Source organism: Panulirus ornatus, chromosome 34 (assembly GCF_036320965.1).
Source record: "Panulirus ornatus isolate Po-2019 chromosome 34, ASM3632096v1, whole genome shotgun sequence".
NCBI classification, from domain to species: domain Eukaryota; kingdom Metazoa; phylum Arthropoda; class Malacostraca; order Decapoda; family Palinuridae; genus Panulirus; species Panulirus ornatus.
The window spans coordinates 7624675-7646222 of NC_092257.1; the positions used below are offsets into that span (position 1 = coordinate 7624675).

Sequence of the window (21548 nt, forward strand, 5' to 3'; positions counted from 1 at the left end):
ATACTTAGAAAAGCAAATGGATTTGTATGTAGCATTTATGGATCTGGAGAAGGCATATGATAGCGAGTTGATAGAGATGCTCTGTGGAAGGTATTAACAATATATGGTGTGGGAGGCAAGTTGTTAGAAGCAGTGAAAAGTTTTTATTGAGGATGTAAGGTATGTGTTCGAGTAGGAAGAGAGGAAAGTGATTGGCTCTCAGTGAATGTTGGTTTGTAGCAGGGGTGCGTGATGTCTCCATGGTTGTTTAATTTATTTATGGATGGGGTTGTTTGGGAGGTGAATGCAAGAGTTTTGGAAAGAGGGGCAAGTATGCAGTATTTTGTGGATGAGAAAGCTTGGGAAGTGAGTCAGTTGTTTTTCGCTGATGATACAGCACTAGTGGTTGATTCATGTGAGAAACTGCAGAAGCTGGTGACTGAGTTCGGTAAAGTGTATGAAAGAAGAAAGCTGAGAGTAAATATGAATAAGGGCATAGTTATTAGGTACAGTAGGGTTGAGGGACAAGTCAATTGGGAGGTAAGTTTGAATGGAAAAAAAACTGGAGGAAGTGAAGTGTTTTAGATATCTGGGAGTGGATTTGGCAGTGGATGGAAACATGAAGCGGAAGTGAATCATAGGGTAGGGGAGGGCGCAAAAGTTCTGGGAGCATTGAAAAATGTGTGGAAGTCGATGGATTGAACCAGGGTATGAGAAGTGTCTGGGGTAAACCATGGAAAGTTTTGTGGGGCCTGTATGTGGAAAGGGAGCTGTGGTTTTGGTGCATTATACATGACAGCTAGAGACTGAGTGTGAATGAATGTGGTTCTTGTTGTCTTTTCCTAGCGCTACCTCACGCACATGTGGGGGGAGGGGGTTGTCATTTCATGTGTGGCGGGGTGGCGACGGGAATGAGTAAGGGCAGACAGTATGAATTATGTACATGTGTATATATGTATATGTCTGTGTGTGTATATATATGTATACGTCGAGATGTATAGGTATGTACATGTGTATGTGTGGACTTGTATGTATATACAAGTGTATGTGGGTGGGTTGGGCCATTGTTTCGACTGTTTCCTTGCGCTACCTCACTGACACAGGAGACAGCGACAAAGTATAATAAATTAGTAAATACATAAATACATATTCATACTTGCTTGCCGTCATGCATTCCTGTTGCTACCCCACCACACAGGAAATAGCATTGCGACTCCCCCCTTCAGTGAGGAAGTGCCAGGAAACTGACAAAAAAAGGCCACATTCATTCACACTCAGTCTCTAGCTGACATGTATAATGCACTGAAACCACAGCTCCCTATCCATATCCAGGCCACACAGACCTTTCCATGGTTTACCCTTGGTTCAGTCCACTGAGAACACGTTGACCCCAGTATATCACAACGTTCCAATTCACTCTATTCCTAGCATGCCTCTCACCCTCCTGTATGTTCAGGCCCTGATCTTATTATGCCTAACATTCATAGTCACATTTCAGCCAATGAAACATCTGCTTGGTCCTGTTTTCCTCTGATAATGTAATATGTAATTGAAAGTCGATTACAAACCTTTGGAATCATAATCATAATCAATTCCAATGCTTTGTGGGTGGAATCATAATTGTAATCATAATCACAGTCTTCCTAAGTAATCATAATTGATTCCATGGGTAATGGAACTGCAACATGTCTATCACGTTGTGTAATATCACCTCTGCCTCTGCTAACCCCCTGACCCCTCTGCCCCTCCCTTACCTCCACCATTAGTCACCCTTCGACCCCTCTTGCCTCCCTCTCCCTTGAAAATGATTTGGATCTAAGAGTCAATCCTCCCAGGGTTCATAACTACCAGAATGTTTGGATTGACAACACTGACAGTAACAGCCAGGACTATAGGCAACTGTACCTATGGTGAGGGAATTAAGGAAGTAGGTGCTTTGGGAGAAGTTGAGTAAGTAGGTTAGCAGTTTTGATGCAATGGACTGAGTAATAGGGATGGATGATTTGAATGCAAGAGTGGACAACATGGCAGCTGAGGATGTAACCAGATGTAAGGGGCAACCAGTGTCCATTGAAATGGTGAATAGCCTATGGACTTGTGTACTGAAAAAGGAACGGTGATTAGGAATGCCTTGTTTTAAAAAATGTGGCACATACAAGAATATGTGGGTAAAAAGGACAAGAGGTCAACAATAATTAGGTAATATGTTTGAGGAAAGGAACCTGGATGTTTTGGCTCTGAGTGAAATGAAGCTCAAGGGTAAAGGGGAAGAGTGGTTTGGGAATGTCTTAGGAGTAAAGTCAGGGGTTAGAGAGGAAAAGAGCAAGGGAAGGAGTAGCCCTACTCCTGAAACAGGAGTGGTGGGAGTATGAGATAGAGTGTAAGAAAGTAAACTCTAGATTGATATGGGTAAAACTGAAAGTTGATGGAGAGAGATGGGTGATTATTGGTGCATATGCATCTGGGCATGAGAAGAAAGATCATGAGAGGCAAGTGTTTTGGGGGCAGCAGAATGAGTGTGTTAGTGGTTTTGATGAACGAGACCGGGTTATAGTGATGGGTGATTTTAATGCAAAGGTGAGTAATGTGGCAGTTGAGGGAATAATTGGTATACATGGGGTGTTCAGTGTTGTAAATGGAAATGGTGAAGAGCTTGTAGATTTATGTGCTGAAAAAGGACTGGTGATTGGGAATACCTGGTTTAAAAAGCGAGATATACATAAGTATACGTATGAAAGTAGGAGAGATGGCCAGAGAGCGTTATTGGATTACGTGTTAATTGATAGGCGCGCGAAAGAGAGACTTTTGGATGTTAATGTGCTGAGAGGTGCAACTGGAGGGATGTCTGATCATTATCTCGTGGAGGCGAAGGTGAATATTCGTAGAGGTTTTCAGAAAAGAAGAGAGAATGTTGGGGTGAAGAGAGTGGTGAGAGTAAGTGAGCTTGGAAAGGAGACTTGTGTGAGGAGGTACCAGGAGAGACTGAGTACAGAATGGAAAAAGGTGAGAACAAAGGAGGTAAGGGGAGTGGGGAGGAATGGGATATATTTAGGGAAGCAGTGATGGCTTGTGCAAAAGATGCTTGTGGCATGAGAAGCATAGGAGGTGGGCAGATTAGAAAGGGTAGTGAGTGGTGGGATGAAGAGGCAAGATTAGTAGTGAAAGACAAGAGAGAGGCATTTGGACGATTTTTGCAGGGAAATAATGCAAATGACTGGGAGATGTATAAAAGAAAGAGGCAGGAGGTCAAGAGAAAGGTGCAAGAGGTGAAAAAGAGGGCAAATGAGAGTTGGGGTGAGAGAGTACCATTAAATTTCAGGGAGAATAAAAAGATGTTTTGGAAGGAGGTAAATAAAGTGAGTAAGACAAGGGAACAAATGGGAACTTCAGTGAAGGGGGCTAATGGGAGGTGATAACAAGTAGTGGTGATGTGAAAAGGAGATGGAGTGAGTATTTTGAAGGTTTGTTGAATGTGTTTGTTGATAGAGTGGCAGATATAGGGGGTTTTGGTCGAGGTGGTGTGCAAAGTGAGAGGGTTAGGGAGAATGATTTGGTAAACAGAGAAGAGGTAGTAAAAGCTTTGTGAAAGATGAAAGCCGGCAAGGCAGCAGGTTTGGATGGCATTGCAGTGGAATTTACTAAAAAAGGGGCTGACTGTATTGTTGATAGGTTGGTAAGGTTATTTAATGTATGTATGATTCATGGTGAGGTGCCTGAGGATTGGCGGAATGCTTGCATAGTGCCATTGTACAAAGGCAAAGGGGACAAAGGTGAGTGCTCAATTACAGAGGTATAAGTTTGTTGAGTATTCCTGGGAAATTATATGGGGGGGTATTGATTGAGAGGGTGAAGGCATGTACAGAGCATCAGATTGGGGAAGAGCAGTGTGGTTTCAGAAGTGGTAGAGGATGTGTGGATCAGGTGCTTGCTTTGAAGAGTGTATGTGAGAAATACTTAGAAAAGCAAATGGATTTGTATGTAGCATTTATGGATCTGGAGAAGGCATATGTTAGAGTTGACAGAGATGCTCTGTGGAAGGTATTAAGAATATATGGTGTGGGAGGCAAGTTGTTAGAAGCAGTGAAAAGTTTTTATCGAGGTTGTAAGGCATGTGTACGTGTAGGAAGAGAGGAAAGTGATTGGTTCTCAGTGAATGTACGTTTGCTGCAGGAGTGTGTAATGTCTCCACAGTTGTTTAATTTGTTTATGGATGGGGTTAGGGAGGTGAATGAAAGGGTTTTGGAAAGAGGGGCAAGTATGCAGTCTGTTGTGGATGAAAGAGCTTGGGAAGTGAGTCAGTTGTTGTTCGCTGATGATACAGCGCTGGTAGCTGATTCATGTGAAAAATTTCAGAAGCTGGTGACTGAGTTCGGTAAAGTGAGTGAAAGAAGAATGTTGAGAGTAAATGTGAATAAGAGTAAGGTTATTAGGTACAGTAGGGTTGAGGGTCATGTCAATTGGGAGGTAAGTTTGAATGGAGAAAACTGGAGGAAGTGAAGTGTTTTAGATATCTGGGAGTGGATTTGGCAGTGGATGGAACCATGGAAGCAGAAGTGAATCATAGGGTGGGAGGGGGGCGAAAATCCTGGGAGCCTTGAAGAATGTGTGGAAGTCGAGAACATTACCTCGGAAAGCAAAAATGGGTATGTTTGAAGGGTTAGTGGTTCCAACAATGTTTTATAGTTGCGAGGCATGGGCTATGGATAGAGTTGTGTGGAGGAGGGTGGATGTGCTGGAAATGAGATGTTTGAGGACAATATGTGAGGTGGTTTGATCGAGTAAGTAATAATAGGGTAGGTGCAAATATGGACAGGAATAAGTCAAGACTCTCCTCCCATGGCCATCCTCTTAATGGGAGTTCTTGGAGGGATTGGGCATCTGAGCTATACATAGATACATAGCATTCTGGACTGATAAGATTACAATATAACATTTCTACTGGTTTTCAGACACTACTACAGGACCTGGATGTGTGGTAATAAAAAAGTGTGTGGTTGAGAGAGCAGAAGAGGGTGTTTTGAAATGGTTTGGTCACATGGAGAGAATGAGTGAGGAAAGATTGACCAAGAGGATATATGTGTCAGAGGTGAAGGGAACGAGGAGAAGTGGGAGACCAAAGTGGAGGTGGAAAGATGGAGAGAAAAAGATTTTGAGTGATCGGGGCCTGAACGTGCAGGAGGGTGAAAGGCGTGCAAGGAATAGAGTGAATTGGAACGATGTGGTATACCTGGGTTGATGTGCTGTCAATGGATTGAACCAGGGTATGTGAAGCGTCTGGGGTAAACCATGGAAAGTTCTGTGGGGCCTGGATGTGAAAAGGGAGCTGTGGTTTCGGTGCATTATTACATGACAGGTGGAGACTGAGTGTGAACGAATGGGGCCTTTGTTGTCTTCCTAGCGCTACCTCGTGCACATGAGGGGGGAGGGGGTTGTTATTTCATGTGTGGCAGGGTGGCGATGGGAATGAATAAAGGCAGACAGTATGAAATATGTACATGTGTATATATGTATATGTCTGTGTGTGTATATATATGTATACGTTGAGATATATAGGTATGTATATTTGCGTGTGTGGACGTGTATGTATATACATGTGTATGAGGGTGGGTTGGGCCATTCTTTTGTCTGTTTCCTTGTGCTACCTTGCTAACGCGGAAGACAGCGACAAAGCAAAATAAATAATAAATAAATATGTGTATTATATGACAGGCATGTAAGGGAGAAACTTTTTGAATGTAAATATGGTGAGAAGTGCAGCTGGGGGTGCCTGATAATTTCTGGGCATAGGCAAGGGTGAATTTTCACAGGAGCTTCCAGAGAAAAGGAAATGACCAACTATAATTAACACAAAAGCTTACTCTTGCCAAAAATAGAATTTCCTTTTAATGCACACTGTTTGGCTGTGGAGTATTGGCCTCTTTCACTCATTCACTTTTTCGTGTACTGCATATGACTGTCAGTTCTTGATCCCCTTGGTAGTGCATGCTATGCACAGAACTACTTTATCACACTTTTAGTGATGATGATCTATAGCTCTACCTGCCTTCTTCATCAAGCGAGAGATGATTTTAGTGAATGATAATAAAAAAGTAAAAAAGAAAAAATGGAATCATAAGAAATCACTAATGAATAAATTCAAGTAGATCTTTCTTTTCTTTTTCTTTCACACTAGCGTTAAGAACAGAGGACTGGGCCTTTGAAGGAATATCCTCACCTGGCCCCCTCCTCTGTTCGTTTTTTTGGAAAATTAAAAAAAAAATGAGAGGGGAGGATTTCCAGCCCCTCGCTCCCTCCCCATTTAGTCACCTTCTAAAAAACAAAAAAAGAAGCAGGGGGTAGTGATGCTGTTTCCTGAGGGGCAGGGTAGTGCCAGGAATGGATGAAGGCAGACAAGTATGAATATGTACCTGTGTATATATGTATATCTGTGTATGTTTATGTATGTATGTGTGTACATTGACATGTATATATTTATTCATTTATTTATTATTCATTTATTTTGCTTTGTTGCTGTCTCCTGCGTTCGCGAGGTAGCACAAGGAAACAGACGAAAGAAATGGCCCAACCCACCCCCATACACATGTATATACATACACGTCCACACACGCAAATATACATACCCATACATCTCAATGTTCACATATATATACACACACAGACATATACATATGTACACATGCACACAATTCACACTCTCTGCCTTTAGTCATTCCCATCGCAACCTTGCCACACATGGAATAACTTCCCCCTCCCCCCTCATGTGTGCGAGGTAGCTAGGAAAAGACAACAAAGGCCCCATTCGTTCACACTCAGTCTCTAACTGTCATGCAATACTATCCGAAAACACAGCTCCCTTTCCACATCCAGGCCCCACAGAACTTTCCATAGTTTACCCCAGACGCTTCACATGCCCTGATTCAATCCATTGACAGCACGTCCACCCCGGTATACCACATCGAACCAATTTACTCTATTCCTTGCCCGCCTTTCACCCTCCTGCATGTTAAGGCCCCGATCACTCAAAATCTTTTTCACTCCATCTTTCCACCTCCAATTTGGTCTCCCACTTCTCCTCGTTCCCTCCACCTCCGACACATATATCCTCTTGGTCAATCTTTCCTTACTCATTCTCTCCATGTGACCAAACCATTTCAAAACACCCTCTTCTGCTCTCTCAACCACGCTCTTCTTATTTCCACACATCTCTCTTACCCTTACATTACTTACTCGATCAAACCACCTCACACCACATATTGTCCTCAAACATCTCATTTCCAGCACATCCACCCTCCTGCACACTACTCTATCCATAGCCCATGCCTCGCAACCATACAACATTGTTGGAACCACTATTCCTTCAAACATACCCATTTTTGCTTTCCGAGATAATGTTCTCGACTTCCACACATTCTTCAAGGCTCCCAGGATTTTCGCCCCCTCCCCCACCCTATGACTCACTTCCGCTTCCATGGTTCCATCCGCTCCCAAATATCTGAAACACTTTACTTCCTCCAGTTTTTCTCCATTCAAACTTACCTCCCAATTGACTTGACCCTCAACCCTACTGTACCTAATAACCTTGCTCTTATTCACATTTACTCTTAACTTTCTTCTTTCACACACTTTACCAAACTCAGTCACCGACTTCTGCAGTTTCTCACATGAATCAGCCACCAGAGCTGTATCATCAGCGAACAGCAACTGACTCACTTCCCAAACTCTCTCATCCCCAACAGACTGCATACTTGCCCCTCTTTCCAAAACTCTTGCATTCACCTCCCTAACAACCCCATCCATAAACAAATTAAATAACCATCGAGACATCACACACCCCTGCCGCAAACCTACATTCACTGAGAACCAATCACTTTCCTCTCCTCCTACACGTACACATGCCTTACATCCTCAATAAAAACTTTTCACTGCTTCTAACAACTTGCCTACCACACCATATATTCTTAGTACCTTCCACAGAGCATCTCTATCAACTCTATCATATGCCTTCTCCACATCCATAAATGCTACATACAAATCCATTTGCTTTTCTAAGTATTTCTCACATACATTCTTCAAAGCAAACACCTGATCCACACATCCTCTACCACTTCTGAAACCACACTGCTCTTCCCCAATCTGATGCTCTGTACATGCCTTCACCCTCTCAATCAATACCCTCCCATATAATTTACCAGGAATACTCAACAACTTATACCTCTGTAATTTGAGCACTCACTCTTATTCCCTTTGCCTTTATACAATGGCACTATGCATGCATTCCGCCAATCCTCAGGCACCTCACCATGAATCATACATACATTAAATAACCTTACCAACCAGTCAACAATACAGTCACCCCCTATTTTTAATAAATTCCACTGCAATACTATCTAAACCTGCTGCCTTGCATGTATGGGCATTTCTGTATATATACGTGTATGCAAGTGGATGGGCCGTTCTTTATCTGTTTCCTGGTGCTACCTCACTTGATGTGGGAAACAGCAATTAAGTGTAATAACTATAAATAAACAAAATAAAAAAAGAAGCACAAATTGATAATCATCATAACCATTTATGTGCCAGCTGAGGGACTGGGTATGGAGGTGTGGTGCTGCATGATTTCTCAGTGGTATGTATCTCAAAAAAACTTGCTTCATAATGGCAAAGTAGTGACAGTACCTACTATCTGATGTATACAGTATCATGTGACAATCATCTATACACAAGTGCATGGAAAGGACCACTGCCAGACCAAAAACAGCATCACAGAATGACTATCACCGTTAATGTTTACATGTTAGCTGAGGGCGTGGGTATGAGGTTGTGTTGTTAGATAGCAAATCATGCCATCTCATGGGCCAAGCCACATAACTCGTGCATCATAAAGGATGCTGAATTTTTCACTCCTACTCATGCATTATATGTTGTAAGTTATATGTTTCTTATAACTCTGACAAGTCACTAGATATGTTCTGCACATTTTGTTGTAAAATACCAAAAATATATACTGTATGACATAAAGGATACAAGGCTATCATTTGTAGTCGCGCTTTGATGTAGAGCACAAGATGTGAACACAAGTGACGCAGGATACCATCACAGCCTGGACTACCTGGAGAAGCTGGACCATTCACAGAACTGCTGCCATTGCTATTCACAAAACTTTTCTTCTCAAGCCCCAGCTCACTTAATTCTGCATTGAGTGATTCATAGCTTGCTCTCACAGAACTCTGTAAAAAAAATAAAAAAAAAGGATAAGAAATAAGAAGTTAACTCAGATAAGTACAAAAAGAGATATTATTACCTCTCTCTTAAGTACTGTTACACTAAATATCACATTATATTCTTAACAGTCATGTTTTCAGATATCACCCACACTGACCCTACCTAACTGTATCTCTGATGCCTGTTCCAATTGGAACTCCCTCAGAGGGGTGGCTATGGCAACATAGTCTTCATAAATAAAGAACTCCATTGCCACTTCTTAGCCTTTATGCCTCACCCTTAACAGGCCACTGGCAGAGGGCAAGTCTAGTGCAGTGTTTGCAGAGGCTCCTACCTAATGTCCCTAATGACTACTTTCTAATGCTCCTGTCCACTACTTCTACCTAAAGTTTCTACCTTATGCTCCAGCCTAAATTTTCCTTCCTTCCATTTCTATTTACTGCTCCTAATATTTCGCCAAAAGGCAGGGCTAGCACATAGAGCTTAATGCAGGAAAATCTAGAGTTACGAAGAATGAGCAGCATGAGTTAAGCATTGTTAGGTGTTACATATGACAAGGAAAGATTGTATGTTTGTGGACAAAATGCCAGTAGTCCACATGTTAGTGAGGAAGAAAGAAAAGACAGCTACCTGGGTCAGAGGAGTGCAGCTTGACAACCACTCAAGTGCTGGGTCACTAAGCAGGTGTCACTAATCCTCCTGATACCCAGATGGGTAGTACTGGTAATATACTTCCCTGGACATGGTACCACAACTTGTACTCTACAACCAATTATCATACTTTTACTGTGTGCAAACATAGTGACAAATAAAATATACAAACAAATGGCACTGACCACCTACCTACATGCTACAATGCAATATACAGTAATAAGACTGAATTACAAAATAAATATATAGGAGACTTGTATAATCAGAATGTTTGCAGTGATACGGTGAATTTCCTTTCAGTCAGGGCATATCATATAAATAACATGTATGAAAAAATCTTACCAGAAAGTTTACCAATTATATCACATTAAGTAAAATTTAAACTGAAGATACTCAATACAAACACAGCATAGATTGTTAATTAAAATGAAGATAAATCTTTACCAGATAGAAGCACATATGACTTCAAATGTAGAAAAGGGAAATCAACATTGGAAAAGCCTGATAGGGCTGATCACCAAAGGGAAACTAGCATATCTTTAACAAATATTTTCAGTTCTACCACGCATTCCTCATGTGTCGTAGAAGGCTACTAAAGGGGATGGGAGCGGGGGCTAGAAACCATCCCCTCCTTGTATTTTAACTTTCTAAAATAGGAAACAGAAGAAGGAGTCACGCGGGGAGTGCTCATCCTCCTCGAAGGCTCAGATTGGGATGTCTAAGTGTGTGTGGATGTAACTAAGATGAGAAAAAAGGAGAGATAGGTAGTATGTTTGAAGAAAGGACCTGGATGTTCTGGCTCTGAGTGAAACAAAGTTCAATGGTAAAGGGGAAGAGTGGTTTGGGAATGTCTTGGAAGTAAAGTCAGGAGTTGGTGAGAGGACAAGAGCAAGGGAAGGAGTAGCACTATTCCTGAAACAGGAGTGGTGGGAGTATGAGATAGAGTGTAAGAAAGTAAACTCTAGATTGATATGGGTAAAACTGAAAGTGGATGGAGAGAGATGGGTGATTATTGGTGCATATGCACCTGGGCATGAGAAGAAAGACCATGAGAGGCAAGTGTTTTGGGAGCAGCTGAGTGAGTGTGTTAGTAGTTTTGATGCACGAGACTGGATTATAGTGATGGGTGATTTGAATGCAAAGGTGAGTAATGTGGCAGTTGAGGGAATAATTGGTGTACATGGGGTGCTCAGTGTTGCAGATGGAAATGGCAAAGAGCTTGTAGATTTGTGCACTGAAAAAGGATTGTTGATTGGGAATAACTGGTTTAAAAAGAGATATATACATAAGTATACTTATGTAAGTACGAGAGATGGCCAGAAAGTGTTATTGGATTACGTGTTAATTGATAGGTGCACGAAAGAGAGACTTTTGGATGTTAATGTGCTAAGAGGTGCAACTCGAGGGATGTCTGATCATTATCTTGTGGAGGCGAAGGTGAAGATTTGTAGAGGTTTTCAGAAAAGAAGAGAGAATGTTGGGGTGAAGAGAGGTGAGAGTAAGTGAGCTTGGGAAGGAGACTTGTGTGAGGAAGTACCAGGAGAGACTGAGTACAGAATGGAAAAAGATGAAAACAAAGGATGTAAGGGGAGTGGGGGAGAAATGGGATGTATTTAGGGAAGCAGTGATGGCTTGCGCAAAAGATGCTTGTGGCATGAGAAGTGTGGGAGGTGGGCAGATTAGAAAGGGTAGTGAGTGGTGGGATGAAGAAGTAAGATAATTAGTGAAAGAGAAGAGAGAAGCATTTGGACGATTTTTGCAGGGAAATAATGCAAATGACTGGGAGATGTGTAAAAGAAAGAGGCAGGAGGTCAAGAGAAAGGTGCAAGAGGTGAAAAAGAGGGCAAATGAGAGTTGGGGTGAGAGAGTATCATTAAATTTTAGGGAGAATAAAAAGATGTTGTGGAAGGAGGTAAATAAAGTGTGCAGGACAAGGGAGCAAATGTGAACATCAGTGAAGGGGGCTAATGGGGAGGTGATTGCAAGTAGTGGTGAAGTTAGAAGGAGATGAAGTGAGTATTTTGAAGGTTTATTGAATGTGTTTGATGATAGAGTGGCAGATATAGGGTGTTTTGGTCGGGGTGGTGTGCAAAGTGAGAGGGTTAGGGAAAATGGTTTGGTAAGAAAAGAGGAGGTAGTAAAAGCTTTGCAGAAGATGAAAGCTGGCAAGGCAGTGGGTTTGGATGGTATTGTAGTGGAATTTATTAAAAAAGGGGGTGACTGTATTGTTGACTGGTTGGTAAGGTTATTTAATGTATGTATGACTCATGGTGAGGTGCCTAAGGATTGGCAGAATGCTTGCATAGTGCCACTGTACAAAGGCAAAGGGGATAAAGGTGAGTGCTCAAATTACAGAGGTATAAGTTTGTTGAGTATTCCTGGGAAATTGTATGGGAGGGTATTGATTGAGAGGGTGAAGGCATGTATAGAGCATCAGATTGGGGAAGAGCAGTGTGGCTTCAGAAGTGGTAGAGGACGTGTGGATCAGGTGTTTGCTTTGAAGAATGTATGTGAAAAATACCTAGAAAAGCAAATGGATTTGTATGTAGCATTTATGGATCTGGAGAAGGCATATCATAGTGTTGATAGAGATGCTCTGTGGAAGGTATTTAGAATATATGGTGTGGGAGTCAAGTTGTTAGAAGCAGTGAAAAGTTTTTATTGAGGATGTAAGGCATGTGTAAGAGTAGGAAGAGAGAAAAGTGATTGGTTCTCAGTGAATGTCGGTTTGCGGCAGGGGTGCATAATGTCTCCATGGTTGTTTAATTTGTTTATGAATGGGGTTGTTAGGAAGGTGTATGCAAGGGTTTTGGAAAGAGGGGCAAGTATGCAGTCTGTTGTGGATGAGAAAACTTTGGAAGTGAGTCAGTTGTTGTTCGCTGATGATACAGCACTGTTGGCTGATTCCGGTGAGAAACTGCAGAAGCTGGTGAATGAGTCTAGTAAAGTGTGTGAAAGAAGAAAGCTGAGAGTAAATGTGAATAAGAGCAAGGTTATTAGGTATAGTAGGGTTGAGGAACAAGTGAACTGGGAGGTAAGTTTGAATGGAGAAAAACTGGAGGAAGTGAAGGGTTTTAGATATAATGGAGTGGATTTGGCAGCGGATGGAACCATGGAAGCTGAAGTGAGTCATAGGGTGGGGGACGGGGCGAAAGTTTTGGGAGCGTTGAAAAATGTGTGGAACGCAAGAACATTATCTCGGAAAGCAAAAATGGGTATGTTTGAAGGAATAGTGGTTCCAACAATGTTATGTGGTTGCGAGGTGTGGGCTATAGATAGAGTTGTGCGGAGGAGGGTGGATGTGCTGGAAATGAGATGTTTGCGGACAATATATGGTGTGAGATGGTTTGACCAAGTAAGTAATGAAAGGGTAAGAGAGTTGTGTGGTAATAAAAAGAGTGTGGTTGAGAGAGCAGAAGAGGGTGTTTCAAAATGGTTTGGTCACATGGAGAGAATGAGTGAGGAAAGATTGACAAAGAGGATATATGTGTCAGAGGTGGAAGGGACAAGTAGAAGTGGGAGACCAAACTGGATGTGGAAAGATGGAGTGAAAAAGATTTTGTGTGATCAGGGGATGAACATGCAGGAGGATGAAAGGCGTGCAAGGAATAGAGTGAACTGGAATGATGTGGTATACCAGGGTCGACGTGCTGTCAATGGATTGAACCAGGGCATGTGAAGCGTCTGGGGTAAACCATGGAAAGTTTTGTGGGGCCTGGATGTGGAAAGGGAGCTGTGGTTTCGTTGCATTATACATGATAGGTAGAGACTGAGTGTGAACGAATGTTGCCTTTGTTGTCTTTTCCTAGTGCTACCTCACGCACATGCAGGGGTAGGTGGTTGTCATTTCATGTGTGGCAGGGTAACGACGGGAATAAGGGCAGATGGTATGAGTTATGTACAAGTGTATATATGTATATGTCTTGTGTGTATATATATGTATACGTTGAGATGTATAGGTATGTATATGTGCGTGTGTGGATGTGTATGTGGGTGGGTTGGGCCATTCTTTCGTCTGTTTCCTTGTGCTACCTCGCTGAGGCAGGAGACAGTGACAAAGTAAAATAAATAAGATATACTAAATTCAGATCCTGCACTTATTGGTTCTTGTGTTTCTTATGAAAAATAAGTTCATATGCACAAAGTAGAATCAAAAAGATTTCTAATATCCCATACACAGATATAATTTTCTAAAAATAATTTTTTGTCTGTGACACAATGTACACTGCTTTCTAATGAAAATAAAATGGTAGAATAGCCAATGATTACTTGAAAATGAAGGATAGGTATGACAGGTATACCAAAGAAAATGAAGATATACTGCGAGTAGCACTACATCTTTTGAATGAAATCATTTCAACAAAACAGGAGCAGAATTGGCCACCATGTCCCAGTAAGCTAAATGATCAATATATGGAAACACCATCCACACTCAGCACTTTCTTAATGGCCCCCTTGACTACTGAAGCTAAACCCCAAACCAGATGATCATTAATCCAAGCCCTCATCTACGGAACACCAGTAAGAGAGATAAAGATATCCAAACATGTTTTACTGCCCTAAACAGCCAAAATGGAAACTGGCAATGTTGATGTAATAAAGATTCTAAACCATTTAGAGCATGGAATACCATATCTAATGTTAGAAGAGATAGACAGAGCAGTAATGCTTGCAAAAATTGCAAAGGCTGGCATTAGGTGATGTTATTCTGCCCTTATGTATGTACAGTGGAGTTTCTATTGTCTTGGCTTATAATGGCACAGACAGAAAAGAGAAATACAATAAGTGATTTAGGAACATCACAGCAAGTGAATTAAATCAATGAAAAACACTAAGTGTCTGCTGCTGAGCCTCTTTCCCCCTACAGCTTCTGGCATTACCCTACTATGACTGTGGCAACACAGAAAGTCCTCTGGTTATCACATCACTTCCTGCCCATGATGCAGAGAATACAGAAGCAACTCATGCAAAATTCAAAATTAATGAATGGGCTTTGATATATCACAATGATACAGTTCATCAGAAAGTGAGTTCATGGGCCGGCTTTAACATTCACACAAATTATCATAGTCAGTTAACAAGAACACGCTTGATTATTTGCCTATAATCACTGCTCCAGCAATATAGATGGGGCACAACAGTGCCCCAGGTGGCAAAAAGGGCTTTTGCTTGAAACTATCTATTTTGTCAAAGTATAATTAAAAGAAGTTTGTGCCTTATACGCAACCAACCTGCAGGAACAGGGGTCTCATTAATTCTGATTTGGGAACTTTTTTATTTTCAAAAGGTGAAGCAGATGTCAATGTTCAATCAATCACTGACTTTCTCAACAGCAACTAGATTAACCCCTTTCATCAGAATGATGCTGATTGATGAGCATTTCCTTAAGTGTAGCTACTCCTCTGATGTAGCAAATGACCTGCTAACAACTAAAGATAATGGGCAGATGGCTTATCATGAGATTGAGGACACAAATCTGAAAAAGTGACTTCATTCTCCAAATTACTTCAGAGATGGAATGAAAAATTTTCAGCAATTTCCTAGCAAAAACAAAAACACGGTCTCTAAACTAGGAGACTATCCTCATGGCAATCCACACAAATTCAGTTATATGCTATTTTTTTTTTTTTTTTTTTTTTTATACTTTGTCGCTGTCTCCCGCGTTTGCGAGGTAGCGCAAGGAAACAGACGAAAGAAATGGCCCAACCCCCCCCATACACATGTACATACACACGTCCACACACGCAAATATACATACCTACACAGCTTTCCATGGTTTACCCCAGACGCTTCACATGCCTTGATTCAATCCACTGACAGCACGTCAACCCCTGTATACCACATCGCTCCAATTCACTCTATTCCTTGCCCTCCTTTCACCCTCCTGCATGTTCAGGCCCCGATCACACAAAATCCTTTTCACTCCATCTTTCCACCTCCAATTTGGTCTCCCTCTTCTCCTCGTTCCCTCCACCTCCGACACATATATCCTCTTGGTCAATCTTTCCTCACTCATTCTCTCCATGTGCCCAAACCATTTCAAAACACCCTCTTCTGCTCTCTCAACCACGCTCTTTTTATTTCCACACATCTCTCTTACCCTTACGTTACTTACTCGATCAAACCACCTCACACCACACATTGTCCTCAAACATCTCATTTCCAGCACATCCATCCTCCTACGCACAACTCTATCCATAGCCCACGCCTCGCAACCATACAACATTGTTGGAACTACTATTCCTTCAAACATACCCATTTTTGCTTTCCGGGATAATGTTCTCGACTTCCACACATTTTTCAAGGCTCCCAAAATTTTCGCCCCCTCCCCCACCCTATGATCCACTTCCGCTTCCATGGTTCCATCCGCTGACAGATCCACTCCCAGATATCTAAAACACTTCACTTCCTCCAGCCTCTCACCATTCAAACTCACCTCCCAATTGACTTGACCCTCAACCCTACTGTACCTAATAACCTTGCTCTTATTGACATTTACTCTTAACTTTCTTCTTCCACACACTTTACCAAACTCCGTCACCAGCTTCTGCAGTTTCTCACATGAATCCGCCACCAGCGCTGTATCATCAGCGAACAACAACTGACTCACTTCCCAAGCTCTCTCATCCCCAACAGACTTCATACTTGCCCCTCTTTCCAAAACTCTTGCATTTACCTCCCTAACAACCCCATCCATAAACAAATTAAACAACCATGGAGACATCACACACCCCTGCCGCAAACCTACATTCACTGAGAACCAATCACTTTCCTCTCTTCCTACACGTACACATGCCTTACATCCTCGATAAAAACTTTTCACTGCTTCTAACAACTTTCCTCCCACACCATATATTCTTAATACCTTCCACAGAGCATCTCTAACAACTCTATCATATGCCTTCTCCAGATCCATAAATGCTACATACAAATCCATTTGCTTTTCTAAGTATTTCTCACATACATTCTTCAAAGCAAACACCTGATCCACACATCCTCTACCACTTCTGAAACCACACTGCTCTTCCCCAATCTGATGCTCTGTACATGCCTTCACCCTCTCAATCAATACCCTCCCATATAATTTACCAGGAATACTCAACAAACTTATACCTCTGTAATTTGAGCACTCACTCTTATCCCCTTTGCCTTTGTACAATGGCACTATGCAAGCATTCCGCCAATCCTCAGGCACCTCACCATGAGTCATACATACATTAAATAACCTTACCAACCAGTCAACAATACAGTCACCCCCTTTTTTAATATATGCTATTTACAGATATAAACAAAAAGATGGACATGCCTCTGGCATTACAGCAGCAGTTAGGTCCTTTGTCCTAACCATTAGAAATTGTAATGGTACAAAGAAAAACACAAAAAACAGCTTTCGTAAGACACCTTCAGAAGGCATCATCTCAAGAAATGTTGGACTATCATCTACAACTATTTGATGAAACTGTTTTTGTGCAAGGGGAAAAATACACGCTTTCCAAGTCACCAGATCAGATTTTCATGATTGCACTGCAAAGTTCACCAGCAAGTAAAAGCATTGATGCAGTGTTTGATATGTATAAGAAAGCAAGCACAGGCTAAGGAGTGGTGCAGATGGTGACATTTTGTTCTCTAAAATACTAGCAAAGCATAGCAAAGAATTGGAAATGTCTGCACTCATGCCCTTCTAGCAATAAAAATTTAATTAATTTCTTTGTGGGGTAATGGAGAAAGAAACAAGAACAAATTGGCCAGGCAATACTGTATGTGACACATGGGGCTAAATATCTCAGGATAACTAAGGATCATATGGAAGAAACCGAAGGTCCAGAAATGCCCAAGACGAGGCAGACACGTTTCTTTCTACATGCCCAACCTGCAAAAACTCTTGGTCAAAATCAGTTATACTGTTTGTGGAGGATACTGATGTGCTGATTATGAGCTTGATTTCAGCAGCAGTAGCTATTATAAAAGCTACATGCTATGTGGAACAAAAAACAAGAGCAAAATTCATCAGCATCAGTAAACTTGATGCCACTCTAGGAAATCAAATCTGCACCTCCCTGTGAGAGTAACATTTATGGGAAGTGATATGGTCAGTGCTTTTTCAGGACAAGGCAAAAGCAAAGGACTGAACCTCGTTTACTATCTATCTATATCTCTGACGCCCATTCCCTCTGGGAACTCCCATCACGGGGTGGCCATGGCAAAAGAGTCTCCGCTTATCCCTGTTCCTACATGCCTCCCTCGCATACACCATTCCATGTATTCTTCCACCTTTTCTCTCCTTCCAGTATTCCTCCACCCTTTTTGCCAACGTCCCAGGTGGTCTTCTTCTCACACCAATCCCTTTAATTGTACTATTATACTCTCCTTGTAAATTCACAGTCTTGCATCCTTTCCACATGCCCAAACCACCTCAAAGTATTATGTTTCACCCATTCTACCACTCCACAATTAATTCCCTTTGCATTCCCTGCCATACCACATCTCTCATACATCCCTTCATTTCTTTCTTCATTCCATCTAGTGGCACCACATGCTCTTCTAATAGCTCATTTCCACAGCCTGGATTCTTGACCACTGAGACTCATTCCAAGTCCATGTTTCAGCTGCATAGGTCTCTTAATCTTCTCCTCACTTCCATACTTACACCTCTAACCTACATTATTCTATTAGAGAACCTGATGACTCTTCTACTCTGTGCTGCTCTCTCCCTCATCTCTCTTTCTATATCACCTAATTTACCCAAGACAGCTCCTAGATACTTAAATTCTCTCACTTGTTCAAGTCTTTCTCCCCCTCATATACAATGCACAATTTAGTACACTTTCTAGTCTCTATTTGCCACTAGCCACCATATCTCACTACCACACTCCATCTCTGCATCCCTTTTCCCTAGTTTTGCTTTCATCTTTCTTATCACTCCATCCATATGTATATCAAAAATCCCTGCCTCACATTTACTGATATTCCAAAACTATTGCTCAACTCTCCATCCGCTCTTACACACACATTTGCTCCTCTATAAAAGATTTTCACACCATTAAACACTTGTCCCCCTACACAATATATCCTTAATACATCCCATAAAGCATTCCACTCGACTGTCATACACTTTCTCCAGATCCATAAAAGCTGCATACAACTTTTTACCTTTCTCTAAATACATTTCCAATGTCATCTTTACTTTAAAAATCTGATCCACACACCCCCTATCTTTCCTATAACCCCCTTGCTCCTCACTTATTCTGCATTCAGTTACTTCCATCACTCTATCAATGAATACTACTTCCACCACTCAATCAATGAACATTACTTCCATCACTCTATCAATTAACATTTTTACATACACTTTTCCTGGCATACTTAACACACTTATTCCCCTATAACTGCTACATACATCCTTAGCACCACTTCCTTTGAATAAAGGAACAAAAATAGCTTTCACCCAATCCTCAGGCACAACATTCTGTTTCCATGCTAAATTGCATATCAGATGTATCCAGTCTATCACACTTTCTCCTCCATACTTCTGCATTTCAGCCATAATCCTGTCCAATCCAGGTGCCTTTCCTACCTTCAGCCTCATTATTGTCCTTCTTACCTCACTTTTAGCTATAGACCCTTTCACTTGTATCCTCTTCCTTCCATCCTCCATACCCATGCATGTAACAACAGTTGCCTTCCGTTCTCCCAAATTCATCAGTTCAAAATACTCTTTCCATTTTCCTTTCACTTCCTCATTTTGATTCCTACTTCTCACATTAACATTTCCAATCTTACATCCATCTCCTTCCTTTTTCACTTCCTTCCAGTATAGTTTCTTATCATCCCAAAACTTTTCACTTAACTTCTTTCTAAAATTTTCATCAACTCTTTCTTTGCTTTCCTCTATCAGCTTCTTAACATTCTGCTTACATATTCTATATTCTTCCCATCTCCTTTGCTGAACATCCACTGGTACATTCCTATTCAGCTATCTACCATATGCATTTTTCTTCTCTTCCACAGCATTTCTAATCTCTTCTGTCCACCATTGCCCTTTTTTATTCCTGTATCTCATAACCTTGTATTCAGCCACTAATTCTACAACCTTTAATAGTAGTTCTCTAAACATTCTAAACACCTCATTCACAAATGACTGCATCCCGACATTCACTGCACTTCCATCTAAGCTTTCAGTTATCATCCTTTCATACTCCTCCCTGCAATTTTTCTGGTTCATCTTCTCACTTGCCAACACTTTTACTTCTCCATTCTTCCTTACACCATACTTCCACTTCTTCCTGATCCTCATCCCCACAAGAACTATGAAATGGTCAGAGCTTCCAAGGAATTCCTCACAACTCTAGCATCTGGCACAGCCTTCTCAATCTTTCATCCATTGCCACATAGTTAATCAAGGCCTTTTGCTCTTCTCTTCCATCATTCCTCATTTGCTAAAGCCAATTATTCCAGGATTCCTTCAAAGCACAGGAAGAACAATGGCAATTATCAGTTGATCTCTTCACAGTCCTCCAGGAATTTACTTGTGGTTTGTATGCTGCCTGAAATCCTGTTAACAGTATGAAACAACTCCACTACAAACCAGGGTGTGCAAAGAAGGGGACAGTTGAATTTGGGCAGCTGCCCCTATGTGTAAATTGCCAACACTAACATACTTTGAGAACTAATTACTAGAGTGGTATATGAAGACAGTCTAATAGCAACACCTGATGTCCCACTTAACAACCATGAATGGGAAGTAGGACAGGATGGAATGCTCTCATTCCCTTCGGTCACCTTGGAGTTCAATCCCTGTAAATGAACTCTGCATTCCTATTTGCATTTTCATCCATTAAACAGGCACTGGCAACTGTTTAGTGAGCAGATACAAATGCAGATTTCATGAATACACAATTATGGTGGATGCTGAGGATGATGTCTCATTTCAGGACATGGCTGATGAAGAGGTATTGGAAAATGAAAATTATTGAAATGCAGGCTATCAACATGGCTTGGTAAGGTCAACAACAATTTCAATTTAGGAATAACTATATGGCAAAGAGTTTACAGATGTATCATTGAGTGCCTTATGTATTTTCCTCCAATTTTCATGTTATAAATTTTTTCCTCCCAAAAGGTAAGTATCAGTACTCTGTAGAAATTGTAGAATGTTGGTAACAACACATTTTTGTTTTTCATCAAATAATGATAAAGTGTTAATAAATTCATCGATGAGTACTTTGTTGTCAGTGCACATCAAATTGCACTAGTTGTGTTTTCTTACTCCACAAAATAAAAATGTGCACTTCATAGAATTTGTTGAATGTCAATAACATGATGGTTTTCTGTTATCTTTACCAATTATAAATACAGATACATAAACAACATTCTTTACCACCAATTATGGTCAGAAAAGATCAGTATCTATTGTCACCTGCCACAATGGATATCTCCTTTTAGATAGATCATCAGTCGTGTAGCAAAAGCCTTCTAACAAAACAGTGAAAACCCATGCATATGTTGATTTTGATACCAGCGGTGGTATCAATCCTAAAAACTCACTGGAGTTGTCAAATAACTGTCTGAATGAAAAACCTATACAGTACAAATGTCCAGCATACAATATTTGTAACTACAGATAATATACTTAAAAAAGTGTTTCAGCTGATACCACCATTTGGTACTAATCAGCTAAAACAGGTACAGGGATTTAC

The 21548-nt window shown here is 41.2% G+C and overlaps 1 protein-coding gene across 2 annotated transcripts in view; it reads right to left on the minus strand.

Moving 5' to 3' along the window:
• LOC139759807 (KICSTOR subunit 2-like) overlaps window positions 1–21548 on the minus strand; it is a 100780-nt gene that overhangs the window by 41685 nt on the left and 37547 nt on the right. For both annotated transcript variants that reach the window (XM_071682283.1, XM_071682284.1), the window contains exon 4: window positions 9004–9206. In XM_071682283.1, coding sequence (XP_071538384.1) covers window positions 9004–9206 — 203 coding nt within the window. The remainder of the gene's footprint in view (window positions 1–9003; window positions 9207–21548) is intronic.